Source organism: Catharus ustulatus, chromosome 15, assembly GCF_009819885.2.
Source record: "Catharus ustulatus isolate bCatUst1 chromosome 15, bCatUst1.pri.v2, whole genome shotgun sequence".
Lineage (NCBI taxonomy): Eukaryota > Metazoa > Chordata > Aves > Passeriformes > Turdidae > Catharus > Catharus ustulatus.
The window spans coordinates 15,854,377-15,881,052 of record NC_046235.1 but is presented as its reverse complement, the minus strand read 5'-3'; the positions used below and the strand labels follow the sequence as shown (position 1 = coordinate 15,881,052).

The following is a 26,676-nucleotide window of genomic DNA, read 5'->3' as shown; positions in this document are numbered from 1 at the left end:
AATGGCGAGCCGGGGCGCGGCTGTTGCCAGGGGGACGGCGGCGGCAACGGCCCCGCACGGGCCCCGCACGGGCCCCGCACGGGCCCCGCCGCCAACGGCCCCACCACCAACGGCCCCACACCGGCCGCACACCGGCCCTGGCCACCACCGGCCCAATACATCGGCCTCCGCCCCGGCCACCACCGGCCCAATACACCGGCCCCGCCCCGGCCACCACCACCGGCCCTAAACACCGGCCACCGCCCCACCACCATGGGCAGCCGCAGTACCCGGTCCACGTCCCAAGAGCGCATCGGGGCGGACAGAGCAGACCAAAGACGAAATCTGGCCGCGGACGACAGCCGGTACGTGGGCCGGTGAGCGGCTTTTGCCCTGCGGAGACCGCTGTGGGGCCGGGGATGGGGCCGTGCAGGCTCCCCAGATCCCTCAGGCTGTTGCAGGGCAGAGACATCAACCTCTGGCCTCTTGCAGGTCGGGACGCTCTCCTTCCACCGCCCCTGAGCTCGGCCCTATGACCGTGATGGGGCAGAGCTGCCTTGTCTACGACCGCAGAGGCAGTGTGAAGGTACTGCAAAAGGACGAACATATGGACACCTCTAGCGTCATGGAGGTAGACACCAGGTGGGAGCAGAGCTGAGTACAGCCCCACTGTATGCCTGGGCAAGGACAGGCAGTTGTCCTGTCCTGCTGGCCAGAGCTCAGTGGGTGACACACCACCTCCCTCCATGCAGGATCGTAGGGAGCATTGGGAGCCAGCACCGTGACAATACCCACACCACACCGGTAAGGCCTATCCCTGCTCCAGTCATTCCCTGCCCTTTGCCTCTGCACCTCTGCCCTAATGCACCATCCACAGACAAAACGAGCCCTGCGATCACTCAGCATCCCACTGGAGAGACTGCATATAATGAAGGGCCACATGATGGAGGACATGTGCAAGGGGCTGAGCAGCCAGACACATGAACAGGCCAAAGTAAAGATGCTGCCCACCTACATCTGCTCCACTCCCAATGGCACTGGTAAGGTAGCCCAGCATGGGGACGAATTGTTCTGCTACCAACAGCCCTGCACACCTTACTGGAGTTGGCCCTGGGGGTGCTGGGGTGGGGGGGTAAACGACTCTTGGATCAGTTATGGGGTCCATAAGCTTCTCCTCTGCCACTCGCAGTGCAGGGGCACTAGGCAGAAGCTTGTTCCCTTGGCCTCTCTGAGAGTCTCAGGCTCTCAGGAGCCTCCTTGATGGGTGAGTGACTGTCCCTGGGACAGGAAAAGGAGCAGATTTTAGGAGATCTGCCACAAGGGAGGTCTCTGCCTGACACTGCCTCTGTTCCCCCACAGAGAAGGGCACCTTTCTGGTGGTGGAGCTGTGTCAGAACCAGGTTCGGACCGTGTTGGTGACACTCTACGGAGATGGAAACATGAGCCCCAACATGATGTACAAGATCTTTGACATACCAGAGGGCATGATGCAGGGCGAGGGGGAAGCGGTATGAGGAGACCATGGCAAAGGGTGGCTGGTGCTGGGCTACCCAGCATCATGGAGACTAGGCAAGGCTCCAGGCTGGTGCTGGAGCTCCAGGCTGTTTTCCATAGCCTGGGTACTGGGTAAGGCAAGCAGCCCTGACCCCCAGTCATGACTTTGCAGCTCTTTGACTTCATCGCACAATGCGTGTCCCAGTTCCTGGCTGAGACCTTCAGCTCTGAGAGCAGAGAGACCATAAACCTCCCCTTGGGCTTTGTGTTCCCCTTCACCTGCCGACAGACACAGCTGGACAAGGTGAGGGGAAGAGCCCTGTCCCATGCTGTGACCATGGCACAGCAGCAGTGAGGAGAGGAAACAGTGCCTGAGGTCAATGGCTCTGCCACATGCTCTCCACAGGCAGAACTCCTGTCCTGGTCCAAGGGCTTCAGCTGCAGTGGCGTGGTGGGGAAGGACGTGGTGCAGCTGCTGCAGTCAGCCATCAACAAACAGGAGGGGGGCAGTGGGAAGGATGGCAGTTGGCTGTCCTCGTGGAAGAGCCGGAAATCCTCTCAATTTACTCCTGGCCAGCTCTACCATGTGGAAGTTGTTGCCCTGATGAATGACACTGTGGGCACCATGATGACATGCAGCATGGAGGGGAAACCCTGTGAGGTCGCCGTGGTCGCAGGTGAGACTTGGGCACTGCGTGTGCCATGCTGGTGGGTGTTGGGGGTCCGTGCTGGTGCTCAGCCCCATCACTCCTGCAGACAAGGGCTCCAACTGTTGCTTCATGGCCGAGTCACACCTGGTGGAAACAGCAGACGAGACTAGCGGGCGGATGTGTGTCAACACTGAGTGGGGCTGCTTTGGGGATGATGGCATCCTGAATGACATCCTCACACCCTATGATGAACGCGTGGATGAGGAATCTTCCAACCCTGGGGAGAAGAGGTGATCTTTCTCCCCCAGAAAGGACCCCATCTATCCTTGAACATGTCAGGCCCCACCAACAGGAGCACACGTTCCCCTGCAATGCTCCTGAGTGCTCTTAAAGGGCCCAAGGGTGCTGCTAGGGAGGCACAACTGACTCCCATGTGGGCTCAAACCCACACAGGTTTGAGAAGATGGTGGGCAGCCTGTACCTGGGGGAGATTGTTCGGCACGCACTGATTGCCCTGACTGCTGAGAAAGCTCTCTTCACTGGGACTGATACTGCTGTCCTGAAGGAGAAGGGAGTGTTCACAATGCAGCATGTTCTGGATATCATCAAGTGAGTGTCTGAGGACTAGGAGCTGCCATGGGAGGATGGGGTGTGATGGATGGGTGTTCCTGGCTGTGAGCTGGTGGACCTGCAGGTGCTGCAAGGCTATGATCTGCCTTCTAGTGACGAGGAAGGCATAACTGAAGTGAAGAGGATTCTGGAGGCTCTGGGGCTGCAGCCAAGCGAGCGGGATTGCGGCCGTGTGCAGCAGATCTGCCGGGCAGTGATGGGGCGCGCTGCTACACTCCACGCTACAGGGCTGGCTGCCATCCTCAGCTACATGTGCCAGACCCGAGAGATGGAGACGCTGTTAGTCAACGTAGGGGTGGATGGAGAATTGTACACAGGCTACCCCAGGTGATGAGGAACACAGGGCTCCCAGTGGGGTGCTCCCCCAGTGGGATGCCTCACACCCAGTACATGCTATCTTCTTCATCCTTGGCAGGTTTGAGGAGATCTTGCTGAGTGTGTCAAGGCTACTGTCCCCTGAGTGCCTGCCCACTCTCCTGGCCTCGAGAGATGGCTCTGGGCGGGGGGCAGCCATGGTGACAGCAGTGGCTTTGCGCCTGGCAGCCCAGCGCCGTGAGGTGGAGGAGGTGCTGGGCCCGCTACGGCTCACCCATGCTGACCTGGAGAAAGTCCAGGCACTGATGAGGGAGGAGATGGAACGGGGCCTGGGCAAGGAAACCAATCCCACTGCCTCTGTCCGCATGCTGCCCACCTATGTTTGTCGCACACCTGATGGCACTGGTAAGGGACAGGGACACTGAGAATGGGGTGCTGAGGGGACTGTGGCCCTGCTAATGCAATGTGCTGGCTCCCCACAGAGAGAGGCGACTTCCTGGCGCTGGACCTGGGGGGGACCAACTTCCGTGTGCTGGTGGTGCGCGTGACAGAGGATGGCATCAGCATGGCCAGCGAGATCTACGTCATCCCAGCTTCCATCATGCAGGGCACTGGCGAGGCGGTGAGGCTGAGGACCTGTGACCAGTGGCTGGGGCGAGGGAGTGGACATTCCCTCCCTACTTCCTCTCCGTGGGGCCACAATGGGGCTGGGAGAGGCTCCCCAGCATTGCCCCAGCCTAGGCCATCCTGACCGTGGTCACTGTCTGCAGCTCTTTGACCACATCATCGACTGCGTCATAGACTTCCAGATGAAGCAGAACCTGGTTACACAGATGCTGCCTCTTGGCTTCACCTTCTCCTTCCCCTGCGAGCAAGTGGGCCTGGATAAGGTGAGGGGGTGGCTTCAGCACCAGGGTGGTGGGAAGGACCCCAGGATGTGGTGGGAGGCAGCTACCCTGGCTCTGCTCCTGCCACTCTTGCAGGCATTGCTGCTGACTTGGACCAAAGGCTTCAGCGCCTCAGGCTGCGTGGGTCAGGATGTTGTCCAGCTGCTGCGGGAAGCTGCCAAGCGCAAACAGGTAGGGAGTGTCTGGTGGCCTGTCCCTGTCCCCAGGGCATACCCTGCATCCAGGCAGTGTCAGCCCCAGGAGCTGTCTGGGTGCCTCTAGACCACGTGTCCCCATCTCCTCTTTGGCAGCACTTAGGGATGCAGGTGGTGGCTCTGGTCAACGACACGGTGGGAACCATGATGGCCTGTGGTTATGATGACCCCAAATGTGAAATTGGCCTCATCGTGGGTGAGGAGCACCTCTGCATCCAGGAGGTCCCCCATCTCCTCACCTCCATTATACTCCATGTGGCATGGCCACATGCCTCTGCCAGAAGTGTGATGAGGGTGACACCAGCATGGGGCCTACAGGGACAGGGACCAATGCCTGTTACATGGAGGAGATGAGGAACGTGGGCCTTGTGGAGGGAGACCAGGGCCGCATGTGCATCAACATGGAGTGGGGGGCCTTCGGGGACAACGGCTGCCTGGACCACCTCTTCACCGACTTCGACAAGGTGGTGGATGAAACCACCATCAACCCAGGCAAGCAGAGGTGGGTGAGGGCCCTAGGGCAGAGGGGGTTGGGAGGGGGTGGCTGTGCCTAGCTGAGGCTTTGCCTTGGGTAGGTTTGAGAAGCTCATCAGCGGCATGTACCTGGGCGAGATTGTGCGTCAGATCCTGCTGGTAATGGTAGACAAGCAGCTCTTGTTCCAAGGCAGACCATGCCCCAAACTTCAGACCAGGAACATCTTCCAGACCAAGTTCCTCTCTACCATTGAGCTGTGAGTGTTTGGCTCCTGTGGGTTCCCTGAATCTGTGCGGGGGGTGTCAGAACTCCAGGAGAGCAGCCAGGCTACAGTGATGTGGCACAGGCAGGGACAGTGATGGGGATGGGGACTCCACTGCTAACAGTGGCACTGGTTTGGAGCAGCAATGGGCTGGCCCTGCGGCAGATACGGGCCATCCTGAACGAACTGGAGCTCGATGCCAGCTTTGAGGACAGCGTGCTGATGCGGGAGGTGTGCCAGGCCGTGGCCCTGCGGGCAGCTCAGCTCTGTGCTGCTGGCTTGGCTGCTGTGGTGGAGAAGATGCGGGAGAACCGGGGCCTGGAGGAACTGTCTGTCACTGTTGGAGTGGATGGCACCTTGTACAAGCTGCACCCACGGTGAGTGGGGCCAGGGGTGGCAAGCACCTGTGGGGCATCATTACCTTATCAAGGGGTCTGTGGTGGCAGGCATGGTATGCATAGGGTTGGGAGCACCAGTCTTGACCCTCTCCTCCTGTCCTGCCTAGCTTCTCTGACAACCTCCAGAAGACACTGAAGGAGCTGGCACCCAACTGCAATGTGACCTTCATGCTATCAGAGGATGGCTCAGGAAAAGGGGCTGCGCTTGTGGCAGCTGTGGCCAATACTACTGCCAACGCCATGGAATAACCACCACTGCAATAAAGCTCTTTGGTCTGCACCTCCAGCTTCTGGGAGGATCATGAGGGGCGTGGGGCAGTGCATGGCTGAGCATAGCCCCACATAGCAATATATATCGAATTTATTTACATTCACGTCCGGCAAACCCCCCGCCCGCGGCATCGCTATGTACATAAGGCCAAGTGTAAATACTTGAATGCACTTAATACAGAATTAAAAAAACGGGCTTTACACAACACGGCACGGGGCCCGGGGCCGGCTGGCCCCACACGCAGACAGCACGACGGCACTGCACGCACGACGCACACCCAGTGCCCCCCCAGTCCCCCACCATGGGGCTCTGGGACCCCGGGGCTGGGCTGAGGCCTGCTGCCACAGTGCTGGAGGGGCCTGGCTGCCATGGGGCAGGGGTATCCTGCCCTCCCGAGGGGGCCAGGCAGCTTCCTCATGGCGCTGTGGGGCAGTAGGAGCCTGGTGGGCCAGCCAGGGCCCCCCTTAGCCCCATGGTGGTGGTCCCCTGGGACCCACCGTGCTCAGCACTCGGCCTCGGAGAAGAGGGCACCGTCCTGCTTGCCGACCTCGGCCACGGCGGCAGCCAGCTGGGAGAGGTTGCCATTGGGGAAGTGCCGCGCTTCCCACAAGTTGAGGATCATGGCTGTGGGGCTGGCCTTTGAGGCGAAGAAGCTGAGATGGCTGCAAGGGACAGAGGGACCATGTCAGGGCACAGGGATGACTCCACATCCCATTACCAGCTAGCCTCACCTTGTGCAGCAGCCCTCTCCCAGGATCCCACAGCATTCCAGCATCCATCCATAGGTGCAGGATGAGGCCAGAACCCCTGCCTCCATCCAGCATGCCACTCCAGCCCCAGCACTGTCCTCAGTCTGCATTACCTGTCAAGGTTGAGCTTTTGTGCCAGCGTCCTCCAGTCAGCTCCCCGTGTGCCTGGCGGGTCCAGGCTGCTGATGATCTTTTGGCGGATGAGGAAAGGGATCTTGAAGGCACTGGGGCCCACCAGAGCCGGGGTGCCCACCTCATCAGGGACCAGCCAGTCTGAAAACCTTGTGTCCTAGGGGAGGGCATGAGCAGGGAGGGAAAGGAATGTAAGGCAATCCTATGGCCACCCCTAGGAGTGGCCCAGTCCTGGCCTCACCTTGGCGATGTTGAAGTTGACGGTGAAGCTCTGCCCATCTCCCTCCACCTGCCAGACCCAGATCTTGCAGGCCAGCTCACAGGTGCTGGTGCTCAGGCGCTCCAGGGTGAAGGTGCAGTGCAGGAAGGGCTGCAGCCCACTCCAGATGTGGTAGAAGGGGATCTCCTGCAGTGAGGTGACACAGCTGGGCATGTCAGAGTGGCAGGGACACCTCCCTATACCTCTATCCCCATCCCCACACACTGGCCAGACTCCTCACCTGGTAGCTGGCAAGGAGTTTGCTCTTCCAGAGGGAGCTGGGCATATCGTGGATGGAGAGGCGCAGGTTGTGGTAGCTGTCCTTGAAGTGCAGCACCCGGGGGGCTCCGATCAGCTGCCCTCCCAGCTGCTTCTCCAGCTGGATCACCTCCTGCCAGCACAAGCAGCAGTCAGGCAGGAGATGCCGCACACCAGGAGCTGCGATGGGCAGGTTGGGGACCCCGGTACCTTGAGGACGTCCTGGGTGTCACTGAGGCAGTAGACACGGATGTTGTACTCGAGCGAGGGGCAGGCGGCGGGCGCGAACAGGACCAGCTTGAGGCGCTTGGAGGCCGCCATGCTGAGGGACTCCCCGACCAGGGCGAAGCGCCCCAGCTGCTCCGTGAACACGTAGCAAGCCTGCGCTTCCAGCTGGCAGTAGTACAGCTCCGTGCACGGCTCAGCGCCCAGCTGCAGCACGTCCTGCGGCACCCAGGCAGAGATGCACCTCAGCCCTGGCTGCCCTTCCTCCATCCCTGAAACCCCTCGGCCCTGCTCACCTCCCACGTGCCCTCGCACGACTGCTTCTTCAGCCGGATGCTCCAGTTCTCAGCACTGGCTTCCACGCAGTGCCCCATGGCCAGGATGGCAGGGCGGGTGAGGAGGACCCCAGGAGGGCCACAGCTGACGATGGGGCTCAACAGAGTCTGACAGCCAGCTAGGGGCAGCCTGGGGCAGCAACAGGGGCAGCTGAGTCAGAACAGAACCCCCTCCAACAGCCCCGTGCCCCAGAAGCCCCAGCACCTACCTCACCTCCTCCTGCTTGTGCAGGGTCAGGTAGACCTCATAGATCTTCCCCCGTGGGATTGCATCAGGTGGGATGAGCAGGCTGATCCCTGGGTGGGAACGGGGGTGCAGGCAGGGGGTGAGCCCCATGAGGACCCTGCCTGGCCTGGGCAGTGCTCTGGAATCCCCACCCTGCTGTACCTGTATTGGGGATCATGAGCCGCCCCCCCAAGAAGTTGAAGGTGCCATAGGCCATGTTGTTGGTGCCACGGGGCAGGGAGCGAAAGTAGCTCTGTGTGGAGAGCCGGGCCACGAAGTCAGCACCCTCGGCGGCGGGTGAGCTGTGGTGCAGCGTATGCCGTCCAGCACCCAGTGGGCTCAGCAGGTGCCCGTTGGGCAGCTGGAGCTTGGCAGGGCCATCCTGGCGTGGGCAGAGCGAGCCCTGGTAGGTCATGGTGGTGGTGCTGAGGTCTGGCTGGATGGTGAGCAGGCTGGGGTTGTCTGCAGCACAGAGCAAGCAACCGTGGTGCCGGGAGAAGGCAGAAACAAGGGGACCCCACCAGTGGTGCACGGGCACAGTCAGCTCAAGAGGGCATGGGGCACACAGTCCCTGCCCCATAGTGAAGACCCCATAGGGCACAGCCACCACCCCTGGGGATCTGACCCTATGTGGCATAGAGCACTGACCCCACAGTCAGGAACTCAAGGATACAGAGTCCCTGTCCCTAGATCAGGGATCCCACAAGGCAAAGAATTAACTCAAGACAAGTGACCCCACAGGGCACAGAACCCCACTCAGGGATGCCCTGTAGCAGACAGCCCCTGCCCAGAGACCCCTTGGCAGGTGTGACCACCTGCAGGTCCAAGGGACACCGTGTCCCACTGTGGGTGCATTTTCTCTGCAACACTCACTCACCAGCCTTGCTGGGTTTGATGCTGACAGGTTGGAAGCCGGCGGTGAGGATGGAGGAATCGGCCACATCAGCGTCCAGGCCCCCCTTCTTGCGGCAGTACACCAGCACTCCCACCAGCAGCAGCAGCACCAGGCACACGGCCACGGCCACCAGCCCCACGTACAGTGCTACATCCTCAGCGCCAGGGGCAGCTGTGTGGGGCAGGGCATCAGCACTCATGGTCACCTCCCAGTCCCCTCTCCCAGGGACAGCCCTGCCATCCCCACCGCACTCACCGTGGGTGCACAGCTCGGAGGTGCAGTTACGGGTGTCCAGCTCGGGGCCGTGACAATCCCGGCCTCCGTTGCGTGGCGCTGGCTCCGAGCACTCGCGGCTGCGCCAGTGGGTGCATTCGGCCCCGCACTCCGACCACTTGCTCCACTCCGACCAGGCGCCGTCCACTGCAGGCACAGCTTGGGGTCAGCGCCTTGCTGCCACCCCCCTTCCCTGCCCCGGGGCTGGCAGAGACGGACACACAGGGGAATTGTTGGACAAGACAGCTGGTGGGGACAGGGACTGCAATGGGCGCAGTGGGGAGTGCAGCATCGGCACGACGGGGCGGTGGCGGTGCCCCGAGCAGGGCAGGTACCTGGGCAGAGGGTGGTGCAGGCGGTTTTCTGCACATTTTGGCCCTCACAGAAAGCACCCCCATTGAGGGGTGTGGGGTTGGTGCACGTCCGGCTCCGCTTCTGCCAACCCCGTCCACAGCTGGTGCTGCAGCCTGACCACTGCGTCCACGTCGACCAGCCGCCGTTCACTGGGTGGAGAGGGACCCATCAACACCCTGCCGCTAAGGGGATGCAGGGAGGGACAGGACAGGGAGAGTGACACCAGGGCAGCGTGGTGGGGACTGGCGTGGAGGGGCCATACCGTATACAGTGATGGCAGCAGAGGCGCTGCGGCGACGGGCCACAATGTTTTTAGCCACGCAGGTGTAGTTGGCAGTGTCTGCCAGACGGGCCTGACGCAGCACCAGGCTGTGCTCTGGCGTCACGTAGACGTTGGCGTCCAGTGCTGGATCCACCAGCTCCTCATTGCGCAGCCACTCCACCTGTAGGGCACAAGGATGTCACTGGGTGCCTGCCTGAGATCACACCCATCATTGCCCTGGGCGAGGGGTATCCTCAGCCACATCCCGTCCTGCCCAGCTGCAGGGACCCACCTCAGCCGGGGGGATGCCCTCGGGAGGGCGGCATGGCAGCACAATGCCCTGCTCAATGGAGACCTCCCTGGCTGTCGGCTCCTGCTCGAAGTTCTTGCGCAGGTCTGGGGAGGCACAGGGGTGAGATGAGGGCCCACACCAGTGCCCCACACTCTGTGCAGACACCTGCAGACACTCACAGGCGATGCGCACAAAAGCTTTCTGGCTCTTGGTGGTGCCGGAGGAGCTCCAGGCCACACACTGACACCAGTACTCCTCCAGCCCAAAGATCTTCTCCACTTGCTGGCGGGTGACCTCGATGCGCACTTCCATCACTGGGAGCCCTGGGACCCGAGAGTGGCATGTCACACTGGCATGCCGGGAGCTGTCCCCATGGCCCCAGCCCCATGCAAGCCCCGCCAAGAGTGGCACACGTGGCTTCCCAGGAGCGGGGCTGGCACCGCCCCTGCTACTGGCGCTCACCAGTGCTGCGGTCAGTGCTGTGCTGTGTGACGTGGTCACCTTGGTGCACCCACTCTCCATTGCACTTGAAGTAGATCTGGGTGGCAGGGGTGGCACGGCAGGCCAGGCTCACTGCCTTGTTCTTCACAATGTAGACATCCTCCGGCTCCAGCTGGAAGTGCGGCAGCAGGTCCGGGGATGCACCAGATGCTGGGTTGGCCACAGTCGCGCTTTGCTGAGCACCTGTGGGGAGATGGGGCTCGGCCACCTCCATGTGCCCTGGCTGGGACATCACCCACGGCGGCACAGCCACATGCCCGTGGCCCTGTGCCTCGCCACTGTCCCCTCCACCAGCAGTGCAGCAGCCCTCTCCCACCCTGCCATCCATCAGGGAAAGCAGCCACGCAGTGGCTGTGCCCGCTGAACCCTTACCGATCCCTCATGTCCACACTTAGCACTAATGAAAAGGAAATGTAGTGTGACCAACAAGGGCCATCGCTCACGCCTCCGGGGCGCCTGCAGCCCCCTTCTCCAGCACGCTGTGAGGCACTGACCAGGAGCCACATCCTGCCCTGCTGCACCCCAGAGTGGCACAGGGATGCTGGACAAGCGGCGGTGACACGGCAGGGTGGCACAGCAGTGCGCCCTATCCTATGCCACTGACATCCATGCTTGCATGGCACATGGGGGCAGGCTGTCCCCAGGGTGGTGAGGATGGCTCAGTGCTGCACACACACGTCCCCATGGGGACATGACACATGGCACAGTCCTACGATATCCACGCCCCGCAACCCAGACATGGCCAGGTGCCTCTTCTCCCCCCACCCCACCGGTGCCTACTGCGGAAAGAGTTAATAAACCAGGGCCCTAAATAAGCATTTGATTAACAAACGATAAAATAGCGATTGTGTCACTGAATGAAGCTGTAATTGCTGCTGCTAATTGGCTGGTTAGGATTTAATAAGCAATTAAATGGGATGGAATGCGCAGTAATTAAGTACCTTAGTTTGGCAACCACCAGCCACTCCCTATGTGCCCGTGGGACCCCACTGCCTGTGCCCATCCCGGGTGGCTCCTGCCTGGCACGGCCGCCTGTGTCACAGGAACGCGAGCGACACGGGGGTCCCTTGGGCCCTGCCTGAGTCCCCCAGGGAGGCTCCAGGCCCTGCTGCTCCCCCCAGCTGGCTCAGACCCCTCAGAGCAGGGGAGTGGGTGCCGACGAGCCCGCCGCGATGCCCGCCGGGACGGGCAAGGTGCGGCAGCTAATTTACGCGGGGAAGATAAACGGCGACTATAACGCGCCGGTTATTACCCCATCAGCACTTTTACAATGTCACTGGCAATTAATTTAATTAAAACTCCTGTCGGGGATATACAGGCATTTCATATTTCACTGGTTTAACGACCCCCCCAGCCGCAGCCTGGGGCCGGCCCGGGGGTCACGGCACGGACAAGCGCTGCGGTCCCCGGCGCGGTGCTGTCCCTGTGCCGGCTGCGGCACCGCTCGCCGCATCACCCGCGGCTCGCACCGCTGTGCCTGCTGCTCGGGCACCCCAGGTGCCCACACTGCACTAGCCACGCTGGCACGTGGGCGCTGGGTAAATAAACCCAATTTATTTATGAAATGCCATGTTTGTTGCTGCACAGCATCGCGGCTGCCTCCCGCCCGGGCGGCTGTGGCAGACGCGCCGGGTGAACTGTGCTGCGGGACCAGCTTTTTAATCACACGTGAAATGAGTACAGCGATTGCCGAGTTGCGTGTCTATCCATCACGGCTGAGTGGAGGGGCGCAGGAAGCCTGGGACCAGCAGCAAGGCATGGAGGATGCAGGATGGGTACGGAGCCCCCCCAGCTGCCCACCCAAGCGTGCTGCTGGGTGCCTCGGGGGCGGGGAGGGGAGAGCACGGACAGCAAACAGAGCTGGGGATGTGCAGTAAGCGGCAGAGCCGGCGTGCTGCCCAGCCCTGGGTGTCCTGCTGCTGAGCACCGTGCCAGGCACTGATGAGGCTCTGTGCTGTGGTGTGGGCATGGATGGAGCCATGTGGCACAGCCGGGAGGCTGGAGCTGGCATGGAGCCCCATGAGGGAGCAGAGGGACTGTGGTCTGGGTGCCCCATGCACTATAGGCACCCCCCCATGACGGGTACCCTACACACCGTGCAGGGTACACAATGAGCACCCCACTCACCCTGCGACCATCCAATGGACCACGGCCACCCCCCGCACCGCATTTACACCAAACACCTCGGGGATCTCAGCACTGTGGACGCCACTCTCTGGGCACCTCACATCCTATGGGCGCCCCACACTCTGCAGCCACCTCCATGTCCCCCCAGCCCCCCCCAGCGTGGCACCCCCAGCCCGTGGGTGCGGGCCCGGCGTGGGCGCCCTGTGGGCAGCGGCCCCCCACGTGGCGCGTGCCGGCTCCCGCATCCGCCTCGCGCTCACCTGCCGCTGCGTTGTCATGGAAACAGGCGAGATGCTTATGTCACCTTGGCAAAGGGAACCGGGGAACTTCGGCGGGGACGGGGAACAATCGGACGGGGTGGGGGGAGATGGGTTCCATACACCCCTCAGCCCCCCCTCACAGTGGCAGGGCACAGCCTCGGCCGCTCTCCCTGCAGCCAAAGGGGTTTCTGGGAGCACAGTTTGCTCCAGCGCCGATAAATCTCAGCCGGTAAAGTCGGTGCATTAAGCAGGGCTTTAATATCAATTATCTCCCTCAACACGTCGGCTAACGAGTGGTGCCTGATGGAGGGGAAGGGTGATGGGCTGGGGAACTAGCCTGCAATACCCACCTCAGGGTGCAGAGGGGATGGGGACACCCTGCTGTCAGCTCTGGGCCCCCATCCCTGCCTTTATCACAGCACTGTGGGACCCCCCGCTGCTCCTGCCCCCCATGCGTAGAGCTCCCCCTGTTCCCTGCCACCCCAGGTGTTCACACAGTCTCTCATCGTAGCACCTGAGCCCCCCAGCAGCAGAAACACCAGGTGTACTGATGTTACTGGTCAAGGAGAGATTACAGGACACTGCACTGCCCAGTTTGGGGGGTGGAGGGGGGGTACGGATAGAACACACCAGGCTCCAGTGGGTGCCCCAGTATGATCCCTCTGGTCCTCAAGGAGCTGATCCTGCCTGGGTGACGGTGCCAAAGTCCCCAGTGGTGCCGGGAGCAGCCTGGTAGGTGTCTGCCGCGGGGAGACACTGAGAAGGTCAGCGTGTTCTTGGCGAGGAGAGGCTGCCCGCCGGTGGCTGCGGCAGTGCCAGCCCCGGCACCAGCAGGGCCGGTGGATGCCCACGTGGCACAGCTGCCCCTGGGAGGGAGCAGGTGGCTGCCTGCAGTGGGACAGCGCTCCAATGGCACGCTTCTGTCTCAACACTTCTGCCCACCGCATCAGCCACCCCCGACAGGGCATCCCATTCCATCCTCCCTCTGCTCCCACCTCCTGCATGCTCCCCTGCCTGCTGCTGCCACTCTGGGGGTCCCCACAACAGTGTGGGGACCTCAATGCCAGCACCTACCTCCACCACTGTGCCCCTCCGTGGACCTCCCTGAATCCCTGTGGGCTTTGCAGCCAGCAGATCCGCTCCCAGCTGGTGCCCCATCCATCGTGTCTGTGCCAGGCCTGGCACACCATTAACATGAAAGATTTCCTCGCACTTTGCCGGCGCTCGGCCTGCGCCCCAGCAGCAGGTAATTAAAGCCATAATTGCTGCTGATTGCTCCGGCCTTAACGAGAGAAGAGTGGGCACCAGAGGGAGGGCAGAGGGTGCCCATCTGTTCCCAGGGGAGCCTGGGGGTGCCAACCCTGCACACAGGGGTCCCCGTCGCTGGCACTTTGCTCTCTGCAGGGTGCAGAGAAGGGAACTGGCACAACTTGCCACAATCAAAAAGCTCGTCTGAGGCTTTGAGCTGAGCACTCTCCTGCTGGGAGAGGCTGGCTCTGAGCCACCTGAGCTGGCATTGTCTCTGGGAGACCCCCCAGCCATGGGCCTCAGCATCACCCAGCACTGTCCAGCACTGCCCAGTTGCTCCAACCCTCACCTGGGGCATCAGGACATCGGAAAATGCTTCCCTTGCACCCACCTCTCCACCCCACACAGTCCCATGGCAACGCCAGGCAGTTGCCAGTGCCAGCCCCGGCTGGGCAGAGAGCCAGCAGGGTCGGATGCCAGTGCTGGGCAGCAGGACCTGGCTCCTGGCCAGCCTGGCACGTGCTGAGCACCGGGGACGATGTGGGCACAGGATGCCAATGCAGCCTCCACGCTCCAATGGGCACCGCGTTCCTGGGGGTGCCCCCGCCTGCCCTGGGACTGTGTCCCCAGTTTTCTGGCATGTCCCCACAAGCTGGCCACTGTCCGGGCCCCTCAGGCGTGTGGCCCACGTGTGCAACGAGGGAAGCTGGGTGGAGGTGCCTGTCTCCCGGTGAGCGCCTGGTAGCGTCTGGGTGCTGATGAAGCGAGTGCTGGTTGTGAATGAATTAGGCGGGTTTGCATGACAATGGAGCTGCCTAATTACGGATTTGAGCTGATATTGCTCTCCCCATTACATGCAATTAGCATGTGCCAGGGCGGGCAGGGCTCCCAGCACCCGCCCGGGGCTGCACGTCCTGGCTGTGCCCGCACATGACCCACGCTGCACCATGCCCGGGGTCTGAGGACAATGGTGCCAGTGCCACCAAAGACAGCCGGGGGTGGCAGCCCCTCCCCAGGGACCACCTCTGCCTGCTTGAGGGCTACCAGCCCCGGCATCCAATGCTGGGCATTCTTCCCCAGGCACACACAGAGCCAGGGCTGAGGGAGGACATGTTCCTGACCTGCTCTGGGTAGCTGAAGAGCCCTACAGCACCCACACCCTCTGTGCTGGCAGGACTCGCAACAAGACCTGCCAGCCCCTCTCAGCAGCACGGCATGGGGAAGGGGTCCTGTGCCCAGAGGAGGACGAGGGGCAGTGTCTGGCACTGGGATGGTGAAGGACACAAGACTGGCCCAGTGCAACGTGCAGGAACTGTCGCTGGGGTCTGGATCCCAGGAAGCTGAGTGGATTTCCTGGCTCTCCTTTAACTGCCAGTGAGAAGCAAAAGCTCTGGCCAAGCCCGAGCCCCACCGGGAGGAGTGTCAAGGTCACGCTCAGTCCTGCATCCCACCGGAACGGGCAGGGGACAACAGTCCCAGGTGCCAGGGTCCAGTGCCACAGTCTCTCCCCTCTCACTCACAGGCATCACCCAGTGGTGATGGCAGCCCTGGCACCTCACAAGGCAACAAGGGCTGGCTGAGAGACCTGGGACTTGAGAACCCCATCCTGCAGGAGCCCCAGCAGAGCAGGGTCTGGGGGCCCATGGGGAGCAACCTGCCTGACACCCCTCCGGGAGCAGCACCCAAAGAGCAGGCAGACGGCAGAGCCAAGAGGTACTGGACAACTGGGACTGACTGGATGAGGAAAAGAGTCCTAGTGTGCCCAGTCTGGAGCCAACCCACCTCAGCCTTCCCATGGACAGACATGAAATACATGGACCAGCGATTGTGCTGACAAGACAGAGCAGTGCAGGGTGCACCCCTGGGCACAGGAAAGGGGGGACAGTGGGACATGCACAGCACTCAGTCCCCATGCCAACACCCCTTGGCACCAGTGTCAGTAACAGGGTGGTCCTATGTGCTGCTGACCACCCAGGTGGGCCAGGCTATGTATGAAATGCCCACAGTGACGCTGGGGGTGCCCAGCCCCTGGTGGCACTGTCAGCATCCCGGTTCCCTCCTGCAAGCACCTGCCAGGCTCCGCACGGTTTGATGTAGTGCCAGCCCCGCGTGGCACCGAGCCAGAACAAACAGCCCTGGGCAGGCTGCGTCTGCCGCGTGCTCGTGCTGACAGCCGGCACGGCAGCTTCCCGGTGCCCAGTGCACGGCAGCCCTGCCTGCCACCCTGCACTCCTGCCTGCCCCACGGAGCCACCAGTGCCCAGCCAGGCACAGGTTGTAGGGTGCTGTATGATGCAATGACCTGGGATGCCAGGCTGTGGAGCATCAGGCTGTGGAGTGCAGTGGTTGGGGGCTGTCTGCTGGAGCTGGGGGGTCTCTGGCAGCCCAGTGAAGTCAGCAGCACAACGTGGCTTGTGTGTGGCTAGAGCAGAGTCCATGGCCCTGGCCAGCAGAACTGGAGCAGGAGCCGCTGTGGGGCTGGGGCAGGAGATGCACTAGGGCCTGGCACCGGCTGCAACGATGCCAAAGGGAAGGGCCCCCGGCACAACACGGCCAGGGGCAGCTTTTGGGAAGGACCCTGTCCCTCTGCCCTTGCCCACCTGGCAGTGCAGCAGCCGAGCAGGGCAGCCCCCCCACCTCGGGAGCTCGCCCCTCACTGCTGCCCGTGAGTGATCCCCAGTCCTTGCTGCTCTTCTCGTCCTTCCCCTGCGGGCACCGCAGGCGGGCAGCCCACAAACAGGGATGTTGCTCCACCAGCAGGCAGGGGCCCTTTGCCTGGACACCTGGGCTCGCTGTACACAGCCCATGGCTTGACGACTCCATGCCGTGCCACGTTGTGCCCTGCCTTACCAGGCTGGAGCAGAGGCCCAGCCCTGCCCCGTTTGTGCCAAGCAGTGGCTGTGCAGGTGATGGCTCAGTCGCGCCGCGGCCGGCTGTGAGCTGCCTGCCAAGAGAGCGATGGGGACCAGCACCACACCACACTGCCCGAGCCGTGACGGCACCTCTGGGCTCCTCACACCTCCTGTCACAGGGCTGGCACGGGGTGCTCTGGTGCACCCGCTGCCCTTCTGCCCCCCACCTCCATCCATCCTCACAGTTCCCATGGATGCCGTGGGGACAGCCGTGGTCCCTGCCCAGCTGGGGTTCGGTACCCACAGCACCCTCCCTATAGGGTCCTCTGCACCCAAGGGGTGCCCACCCACCATGCCGTCTCTGCATCGTCCCCCTGCAGACGGGGCCATGCTGGGAACGCAGAGTCCCTGGGGATGCCCAGACGGCTGCGGGGAGCACTGGGGCTGCAGCTCCTCTGGGTGTCTGCCATGCCCACCAACGCACTGAAACCATGCTAGGGGACATCTCCGCTGGTAGGTGGAGGAGGGTCAGTGGCCGGGACCCTGGGGCTCCGAGGGGGAGTCCTCCCCTCCCCAGACCCCCCGCAGAGCTCACGTCCAGCCCCGCGCGGCTCCCCGCCCCCAGCCTGGTCCTTTGTCTGCAGCCGCCACTTCCCGTCTGCCGTGACACCTGCCAGCGGCCGCCAGCCCCGGGCACCCACCGCACTCCCGGCCAACGACCCCACGGACCGGCCGCGGGAGCGACCAAGCCCCGGAGGTTCACTCGGCCGCTCCCGCTCCCGCCGGGTCCTGCCCTGGGGGGCACTGCCGGGGGCAGCCGTGCTCTGGACCGTCCGCGTCTGCAGCACCACCGATACAGTCCCGCATACTCCCCGCGTCACGACCACCCCCGCGCACCCCCGCGGCGTGACAGCACCCTCCGAGCTATCCCGGCACCGCGGTCCCCCGTGTCCCGGCCAAGTGATGGCAGCGGCAGGAACACCGTGCCAGCGGCAGGGATGCTGTGCGTGGGGCTGGGACACCACGCGTGGGGCAGGTGCGCTGCGGACACCGCTGCCCGGCGCTGGTAGGGACCCCGGGGAGCGGAGCCGTGTGGGGAGCGCCAGTCCCCCCCAGTGCGGGCAGCGTCCGGGGCAGTGCCGGCGGGACACGCGTGTGCGGCCACGCTTGGGCAAGGAGCGGGCGGCGGCAGTGCCCGCCGTGGGGCGGGGGGCACATCACCAGTCCGGGAGGGCGCTCCACCAGCACTCCCACAGCCAGCGGGCATCCCGCACGGCGAACGAACGGCTCCCGTCCCCGGGAGGGCACCGGCGTCCCGCAGGACGCCCACCCGCCGCCTCTCCCCGGGTGACCTTGCCCGGCGCCGAGTCCCGGTGCCGGGTCCCCCCTCCCGCCCAGAGCGCGGTGCCCGCGGGAGGCTCGCGGTGACTCACCGGCGGCGGCGAGCAGGGCAGCGGCGAGCAGGGCACCGAGCGGCCCCGGCGCGGCGGCGGCAGCGGCGGCGGCGGCGGGGGGGGCCCGGCGGCGGGGCGGCCGCGCACCCATGGCGCGCCCCGCGGAGCGCTGCGGGGCGAGGGAGCAGGGCGGGCCGCGCTCCGCGCCGCCCTCAGCGGGCCATGGCGCCCCCGCCACCGCCACCGGCCCCGCCGCGGCTGCCGCCCGCCGCCGCGCCGCTCCGCTCCGCCCGGGCGCCGCCAATGCGGGGCGGGAGCGCGGACCCGCCCGCGGAAGGGACGGCGCAACAGCTGGGCGCGCCCCCGCCGCCGCCCCCCGCCCGCAACGCCGGCACCGCTCCCCCCGCTGGCACTGCACCCCTTCGCCTCTGCACACACCCGAGCCGGCACGGGGGGACCGTCCGCACCGTCCCCGAGTGCAGCGCAGCGCGGCTCTCCCGGTTTGCATCCCCCCCGGGCACGGCGCATCCCCCGGCACGGCGTCACTCCCCTCTCCGGGACGCCCGCGGGCTTTGCACCCCCCGGGACACCCCCCGGCATCTCACACCTGCTACGCGCTTCATCTCCCTTCCACACCCCCCTCTACCCCAAGCCCCTGCTGCACCACCAGGTGATGCCCAGGGATGCTCCCCAGCCCAGCCTGGCACCCCACGGGAAATGTCACAGAAAAGGGACCATAATCTTGGCGGCACCTGTGGGGCCCCACCTTACTGCCGTACACGGCGTTCTGGCCCCAAAGTACCCCATATTCAGCCGCACTGGCCTCCCCCAGGGGATGTGGCAGCAGAATGTGGCCTCTTCCCTCTCTGTCCCCTCCCTGCACCCTGCCAAGGTGCCCACAAGCAGTGCTGCCGTCACCAGTGGGCAGCTGCAATGTGGGCAAGGGGCAAAGGTCAAAGGGGATTAAGGCTGTACCGGGGTGCTCCCCAAATCCTGTGGCATCCAAAGCCTGCAGCATGGCAGCCCTGTCCCCAGCAGCAGGGGCCAGGCAGTGGCTCCCAGTGTCGTGCAGCAATAATTTCATTAGCGGCATCAGGAACAATTAACAACTGCTCTGATGCCTTCAAGAGCTGAAGAGTGTGAAGCCAGCGCAGCTCTCCCGGGTGGCACCAGCTGTGCCGTGGCCTCCTTCCACCCCAGCGTTGTGCTGGCAGTGGCGGGCAGAGCTGAGCCCACCACCAGCACCGCTCCAGGATGAGGCCGGAGCCATCTCCCATCACCACACACCTCCCAGGACCTCCTATGCCAGTGCAGTCCTGGACCAGCCATGCACACAGGCAGAGCAGCGATTGTGGGGTGACACCCGTGGGTGCCCATTTTCATCCCACCGTGCTGCTCCAGGCAGATCCACGAGCCCCGGGACATCTGCCTGGACACTGGTAGGGGCAGACGAGACCCCCAGCCCCTGTAAGCAGAGCTCTGGCACAGCAATAACAACCCTCCTTCAGGCTGGCTCGTTATTACTGATGGCATTTGCATGGAAACAGGATGTTTTTACTCCTTGCGGCTCCATCTGCTCCTGCTGAAGTCACCGCTCTGCACATGAGCTCCGGGGGGCTGCCATGGGAACCGGGGCGAGCTCCCCCGCAGCACCGGGACCCCCAGCTCGGGCTCCCACGGTGGCCAAACCCCCCAGGCAAGCAGCAGGGTAGGGCAAGGTGGGGGTACCCAGTGCAGATGGCACCTGAGGAGGGCACCCAGCACGGTGCTGCCCCGAGGGGAGGGGGTTGGGGGTCCCAAGTGTGGTGCTAGCCCCATCTACTCCTTGCACCTCTCTCCCAGGATGGCTTCCAGCTCCTGCTCCTGGCACTGTGCCTGCAGTGCCAGCAACAACACTCCCACCCCTGGGCACCCACTGCATCCTCTGTGTCCTGGTGCCCAGCTGGGGGTGCTGGTGGTGCCCAGTCCAACCTCAGCTTCCCTCAGTTCCCCTCGCCATGTGCTGGTGCTGTTCAGTGCCATGGAGGTGCCATGCCAAGTCTGTGTCACCCTGCACGTCCCTCCTGCACTATGGGCCAGCACTGCTTGGTCATCAGTGGAGAAGTGGCAAGGTGCACTGACGAATGAATAAACTCTAATTAATACAGATTGGGGAGATCACTTTTAATTCTGCTTGCTTTCCCTCTTGCTGAGGAAAAACTGAGGGGATGGATGAGCCAGATCCTGCTCTACAGCTGCCAGAGCCCCGAGTCCTGCTGCCAAGGGTCAATGTCTGCCTGGCTCACGCCTGTGGGGGCATCTGGGACCCCTGACCACCTGCCAGGCTGGTGTGAGGGGCTGCAGCACATGGGGAGCCACGGCAATCAGAGTCTTTGAGGAGTAGATTGCAGTGCCTGGCTGGCCCAATGCCTCCAACCCCACATGCTCAGCATCTGGGTGTCCTGTGAACCCCAGGGGGATGCCAGAAACTCTGGTCCCACTGGGTGCTGTAAATGGATTATTACTCAGAGTAATTAAGGTGGAATTAAAAATTAATTCTCCTCTCCAGTGTTCTGCGGTCATGGCTCAGCCACGTGCTGCAGCCATTGTGTCAGGGCTTTCTTCTGAAAAAGACTGGATTAAGGTGGAGGTGGAGGGAGGGCATCACCTGGTGAGCACTGGTACATCCAGGTTCTGTGGGCTGCAGCTGCCAGCTCCCTAGGGGTGTCACCTCCCTGGCACTGCTCACCTCTCACCGCCTGCCCCAGGTGCCACTTTTGTCTGGGCCAGCTGAGGTGAGGCAGCTCCCACCACCACAGAGCCTGGCAAGCCCCTGCCTGTGCCCTGCCCGACCTCCTGCCCAGCCCTGGCAGCCACGGGCAAGGCCAGCCCTGAGATTTTCTAAACTCCCATCAAATATTTAAGTAGATATTTGAGCTCATGTATAATGGATCGCCCGTGCGCTGCCTCCCTATCCATTTGTGGTATTTAAGGAAGCCGAATATTAAACACCGTTGTATTAGCAAAAACCGCGCCTGCTTAATTGAGTTACAAACAGGGAAGGTGCTGACGGATAAACAATGCATAATGCAGGGACCCACGGGCAGGATGTGGCTGCCCTGGCGCCAGGCAGGGACTGGGCTGTGTGGGGCGTGGGACAAGAGGGTGCTGCAGTGGGGAGGGGACACTGGTGCTGATGGTGTCACTGGCAGAGCCCAAGGTGTGAGGAGCACGTGTGCTGTGTAACAGAGTTGTACAGGTGACAGATCATGGCACAGCACAGCTTGGCTGGGACAGCTTGGCTTGGGATAACGTGGCACGGTGTGGGATGTCTCAGGTGTCATCCTGCACAGGGATGCTCAGTAATGGAGACAGTGAGAACAACCCCAGCCACACAAGGAGTGGAAAGATTATGAAAATGAAAAGTAAATAAATATGGATGTTGAGGACCTAATTCTGATAAGAGGATTTTCAAAATTAGCCATTTGCAAGAGTAGATTAACAGCGCGTGGTGCTGGGGGTGGGAAGGACTCCCTTGGGATGTGCAGCAAAGCCCAGTGGGCACAGCCTCTTCCTTGTAGCCCCCAGCACCCACAGAGACACTCCCCACTTTTTGAGGAGGTGGATTTGCTGCTGCTGTGGGGGAAAATGAGGTGGCCAGAAGCACAGCGTGGTGCCACCCTGCACACACAAGTTCTGCAGACACAGGAGCAGGATGCCAGGACCTCACCACAGAGAACTGGCATCCAGCAGCACTGGGATGCAGACACCAGCAGCCAGGATGACAGGAGAGTGGGCACAGTGGGATAAATAGGCAGAGAAGCCTCTGGACTGCACATCCCACGGCTGTCCCATGCCAAGCAGTGCAGTGGGTGCTCCTGGATGGAGCTGGTGCTGATGGCCCCCCCCGGGAGCACTGTGGGTGCTGGGGCAGGGGTACCTCTGTATGCTCTGGGCAGGTGACTGCTGGGCCTTGGAGAGGCTTTTTGCATCCTCTAGTTGGGATTTTCTATCCAGGCAGCCAAGCAGAAATCTCATTACAGACTGGCACAAAAGCAGCGTCCCTGTCCCCACACCAGGCTGGGGGCAGGCTGGGGTGGGCACAACTGTGAGCAGTGTGAGGTTGTTCTGGGCATGGGAAGCTAGTGAGCTGCAAGTGGCCATTTACTGCCCCCCAACCATCCTTTGTACCCCTCACCCTACCCTGGGCCTGTCAATCCCATCCCCAACCTGACACAGACCACCCCCCACTTTGTGATACAGGTGGGTTGGGGTGGGTCTGAGGTGGGTGCTGGCTCCTTGACATGTGTTGGGCAACACCCCTGTGCTGGCAGGCAGGGTGCAGGGTGCAGGCAGGGCAGGGTGCAGGCAGCCCAAGCACCCCCGTGCACAGCGCTCCCACAACAGCAGCAGACAATTAATTAGCGGGGCGGTGGGAGAGCAGCCGGCGGAGCTGTGCGGGATCGATGGGCACATCGACCTCCCGGAAAACTCCAGCCCTCCCAGCCTGAGCTGTGGAGCTGGGGCACGCGAGGAGCCTGACAGCCCCCGGGAAAAGGGGATGGCTGTGAGTGCAGCATCACCAGCCCCTTGTGAGGGCACACCAGGGTGCACAGGGCCGAGAGGGAAAGGACAGGCACTGCCACGTGCTCTGTGTCCTGGCAGCCTCGGGGCTGACACCTGCTCCCCTGTGAACCGGGAGAGCAGCTGGTGGTCCCTGTGTCACGCTGGGAGGACGTGGGGGTGCTGATGTTTGGACGCATCTGTGTTGAGGGAGGTGCAGGGTGGTCCGTCGGAGCTGGTGGCATCCACTGTGGGAGCTGAGGCAGAGGGCTGTGGGCAGGGGCAGTACCAGAGCCTCGGGGACAGCATGGGCATGGTGACTCAGGGAGGGAAAGGCTTTGTGGGCAGGTGCCAGCCATCTGGGGACTCCCAGACCATGATACAGGACCAGTAGAACACACCCCAAAGGTGCGGTGGCACTGCCTGCGCAGCCCCGTGCTGCAGACATGCCTGCAGGTTTGTGGCCACACAGCTCCTGTCCCTGTCCCCATCCCTGTCCCCATCCCACCCGCCACCTCCCCCCGCCTGCCTCTGCCAAGCGAGAAGTGCCAGCCCGTCCCTGCGGGGAAGGAGAGTGCTCAGCCGTGTTGCAGAGCCTGGTATCCACCCAATGAGAAGTGACAGCAAAGGACCCTTCTCAGGTACAGGCTCCCTGAGGCGCAGGACAGGAGATATTGTCCCCGTCTTTGCCTCTTCTGCTGCTGGCACTGGGGACAACCCTGCAAGCACTTAACCACTTCCCCACCGTGCAAACCAGCTGTACTTGGAGAGAGCAGCAGCCCAGAGCCAGCCGTGCCATGCCTGCCTGTCCCAAGCTGCAGGAAACAGGATGGAGCAGGCAAAGCCCAAACGTGGGAGCAAGAACCAGAGGTGCAGCCCCTCTGCTGTGCCCCCCTGTGTCCTGCCAGGCGTGGGAGCCCGTGCCCGGCGGGTCCACAGGCCCCTCGGCTCCCGCATCTCCCGCACCGACTGCCGTCTCTTCTGGGAGGTTGTCATGGGAACGGTGCGCTGTAGGTACCCCTCACCCTGGGCACCCCTCCTTGCACGCCACGGTGATTGTGAATGGAGGGTCGGTGCAGCTTGTGCCATTTCCAGGGCCTGGCAGGGAGGGCACGGGCAGCTCCAGTCCAGGAATGCATGGGGATGCTGGCAGTGGCCAGGGGCAGAGGTCCTGTGTGTACCCCCACCTCTCTTGCAAGGTCCAGAGTTCCCCCGTGGCCCCTGACTGGGTGACAGGGCAGGCAGGTGGGCTCAGGCACTGCGGGAACAGCGTGGCACAGCCTCAGCACCGGCAGCAGCACTGCCTGCCCACTCCCACGGTGAGCCAGCGCTGCCTGTTCTTCCCCGGCCCACGCACCCTGCACGGAGCCAGCAGCTCCTTCCCCAGTTATTTGGGGGATTTTAACCCTGCAGCACTCACTGGTTGCAAGAATGGGTGCCTGCACCAGACGTGTGCCAGGGGCCAGAGGCAGGATCTGTCCTTGCTGCCAGAGCTGGTGGCTCAGGGAGAAGCTGGACTGGTAGTGCCTGGCCATGGCTGCATGCCCAGCTGCTGGCAAGGTGACCCAGCGTGGGCACCCAGCACCACTGACCCACACCCCCGTGCATGGAAAGGGGGACACAGGACCCCTTCCCTGCAGCAGTGCAGTCCATCCCCATCCCTGCCGTGCCCCACAGCAACCCCAGCCTCATATCCCCCCCATCTTGTGCCGTGTGGGTCCCTTGACCTGCACCTCCTGTCCCCACCAGACCCCACAGCATTCCTGCCCCCCCACCCCTGTCCTTGCAGGCCCCTCAGTCTGCTGTGCCTCCCACCCCCACCTCCAGCCCTGCCGCATGTCTGCTGCCATCTGCCTCTCCCTTTTGATTAGTATTAATTTTTAATTATTATTATTGACAGGGCTGCCAGCTCGGCTGCCAGCTGGGACAGCTGCCCAGCATGAGGCAGGCCAGGGGCAGCCCTGGCACTGCTGTACTTGCTGTGTGGCTCCTGGCAACTGCTGTGCCCACCCAGGGAGTGACTCTGTGCCCCCCAGCATCCTCTGGCCCTCAGACAGGGGCTGTGGGGTACAAAAATTGAGGATGAAGGTCATTGTGTCCCCAAAGAGCAGGTTCTGGGTGGGCACTGCCAGCCCCCCAGCCTAGCTGGGCTTCAGGGCTGATGGGAACCCATAAAGCCATGGAGATAAATGGCTCCTATTATTTTTCCAATCAAACGAAATCCCACTGTGGCTACATGAGAATGGTGATGAACCACGGCAGTGCAGCAGCCTCTGCACCCCCTCCTGCCCAGTTAACCTTGGCCTTGTGATTTGTTGGGACAAGGGCACAACGCCCTTGTTGGGGTTAGGGGACAAGGACAGCTGGGCTGCAGGGGGCTCAGCCCTAGAGCTAGCTGGGGGGCAATGACGGGGCCATGTGAGACAGCAGGAGGCTGAAGGGTCAGAGGGACAGACAACCCCTGCCTCTCACACACTTCACGCTGTCACTACTGGAGAGAGGCGTTAATGGTGCATTTTCGGGGGTCTCAGCAACCCCCCTCCAGCTTCAGCTTTGCCAGCCCCACGCGTGGCTCTGCCTGTCTCTCATTCTGCGGGGGCGGGGGTCGGAGTGGGGGCGGCTGGGGTAGCGCTGTGACCCCGCTTCAGGCGTGGACCCAAACGTAGTCAGGGCAGGGCAGACAGGGACCCTACCGCAGGCAGGGCAGGCTGCCATCCCTGCCGCGCCGGAGCCAAGGCCGGGCGAGCGGCACCATCGCGTGGCGAGGGACCGGCGGTACAGGCAGCGCAGGCAGCACCCGGGCTGCCGGCACACGATACCCGTGCGGGACCAGTGGGCAAGGCAGGCAGAGCCACCCCCTGATACCCTGCTTGTCACACCCCCAGTTTGGGGTGCTGCCCCCCGTACTGCATCCCCTCATCCCAGTCCTGCCACCTGCAGCACCCCTATTTTGGGGTGCTAACCCTCTATCCTGCATGCCCTCAATCCCAGTCCTGCCACCTGCAGCATTGCTATTTCGGGGTGCTGCTCCCCCATACTGCCTGCCCTCATCCCAGTCCTGCTGCTTGCAGCACCCCCATTTCAGGTGCTACTTCCCCCCATAGTGCCTGCCCTCATCCCAGTCCTGCTGCCCGAAGCCTTCCCATCCCTGTTGCCCCGTTGGGAAGGGCAGTGTAGTATTGTTGTCCTTGCACCTGCTCAGAGAAATGACCTAAAGCCATCACAAAATGCAAGGACACAGGGACATGGCCTGACACACTGCCTGCCAGGGATGAACTCCTGTCTTCAGTCTCTAGTATGAACTTGTGCCTGGAACAGGAGCAATATTGGGTGGTGGAGGGCCCTGCACTGCCCTTGGGGAGCTGCAAGGCTGATGTTCCTGGACAAAGGCAGCTGAGTCCCAGGCACACAACTCTCTGCAGCCATGGCAGCGTCCCAGGGTGGTGCAGAGCTCAGCAATCTCAACCCCACAGGCTGCACTGCAGGCAGTCACGACCCTTGGTGACACAGCTATGCCAGCTGCCTGTCAAACTGTGACCAGACAGGTCACGATCAGCTCTAAGAGCAGAGAGTGGTGAATACTTTATCCTTGTGCAGGACCAGGTCTCTGCAGAGTCTGTCTGCAGGCAGGGCAGCACTGAGCCAGCACAGCAGGGGACAAACATCCCTGGCTGTGGGCTGGTGAGGTGGCACAGATGGGCTGGACATGTGGCCCTGGACAAGGTGCAGCCCTGGGCTGAGATGGAGCCTGGGTGCTGCTGGAGAGAATGGGGGATACTCCTGGATGAGAGCTGCAGCGAGGGCAGAACTGCAGCTGCCGCTGTCAGGAGGTGAGCAAACAGCTCCACCTCTAGAATCTGACTAGGCAGGGAAGCACAGATACAACAATCAAACACACAAATAAAAGATTAAAGGAC

At 62.8% G+C, this 26,676-nt stretch overlaps 2 protein-coding genes across 5 annotated transcripts; one reads left to right on the top strand and one right to left on the bottom strand.

Moving 5' to 3' along the window:
• The first annotated feature begins 85 nt into the window (after nt 1-85).
• Nucleotides 86-5,585, top strand: HK3 (hexokinase 3). Its single transcript, XM_033073380.2, has 19 exons — nt 86-344; nt 472-621; nt 732-783; nt 857-1,019; nt 1,339-1,487; nt 1,646-1,777; nt 1,880-2,150; nt 2,230-2,413; nt 2,577-2,732; nt 2,847-3,080; nt 3,169-3,473; nt 3,551-3,690; nt 3,839-3,958; nt 4,052-4,147; nt 4,267-4,366; nt 4,489-4,672; nt 4,746-4,901; nt 5,051-5,284; nt 5,413-5,585. The coding sequence occupies exons 1-19, from the start codon at nt 253-255 to the stop codon at nt 5,552-5,554; spliced, it is 3,060 nt and encodes a 1,019-aa protein (XP_032929271.1). The 5' UTR covers nt 86-252; the 3' UTR covers nt 5,555-5,585.
• Nucleotides 5,586-5,648: 63 nt separating this feature from the next.
• On the bottom strand, nt 5,649-18,744 carry UNC5A (unc-5 netrin receptor A). 4 transcript variants are annotated; one of them, XM_042779752.1, is made up of 16 exons: nt 18,656-18,744; nt 10,299-10,520; nt 10,016-10,159; nt 9,837-9,940; nt 9,545-9,725; nt 9,264-9,431; nt 8,911-9,075; nt 8,638-8,826; nt 7,923-8,222; nt 7,744-7,831; nt 7,496-7,664; nt 7,185-7,418; nt 6,958-7,107; nt 6,699-6,863; nt 6,439-6,614; nt 5,649-6,238 (listed from the first exon to the last, which is right to left on the bottom strand). In XM_042779752.1, the coding sequence occupies exons 1-16, from the start codon at nt 18,723-18,725 to the stop codon at nt 6,079-6,081; spliced, it is 2,685 nt and encodes an 894-aa protein (XP_042635686.1). In that variant the 5' UTR covers nt 18,726-18,744; the 3' UTR covers nt 5,649-6,078. The 4 variants fall into 4 exon arrangements, with proteins under 4 accessions (XP_042635686.1, XP_042635685.1, XP_032929272.1 ...); XM_042779751.1 differs by lacking the exon at nt 18,656-18,744 and adding an exon at nt 18,257-18,368; XM_033073381.2 differs by lacking the exon at nt 18,656-18,744 and having other exon boundaries at nt 10,299-12,593.
• Between the last annotated feature and the right edge of the window lie 7,932 nt (nt 18,745-26,676).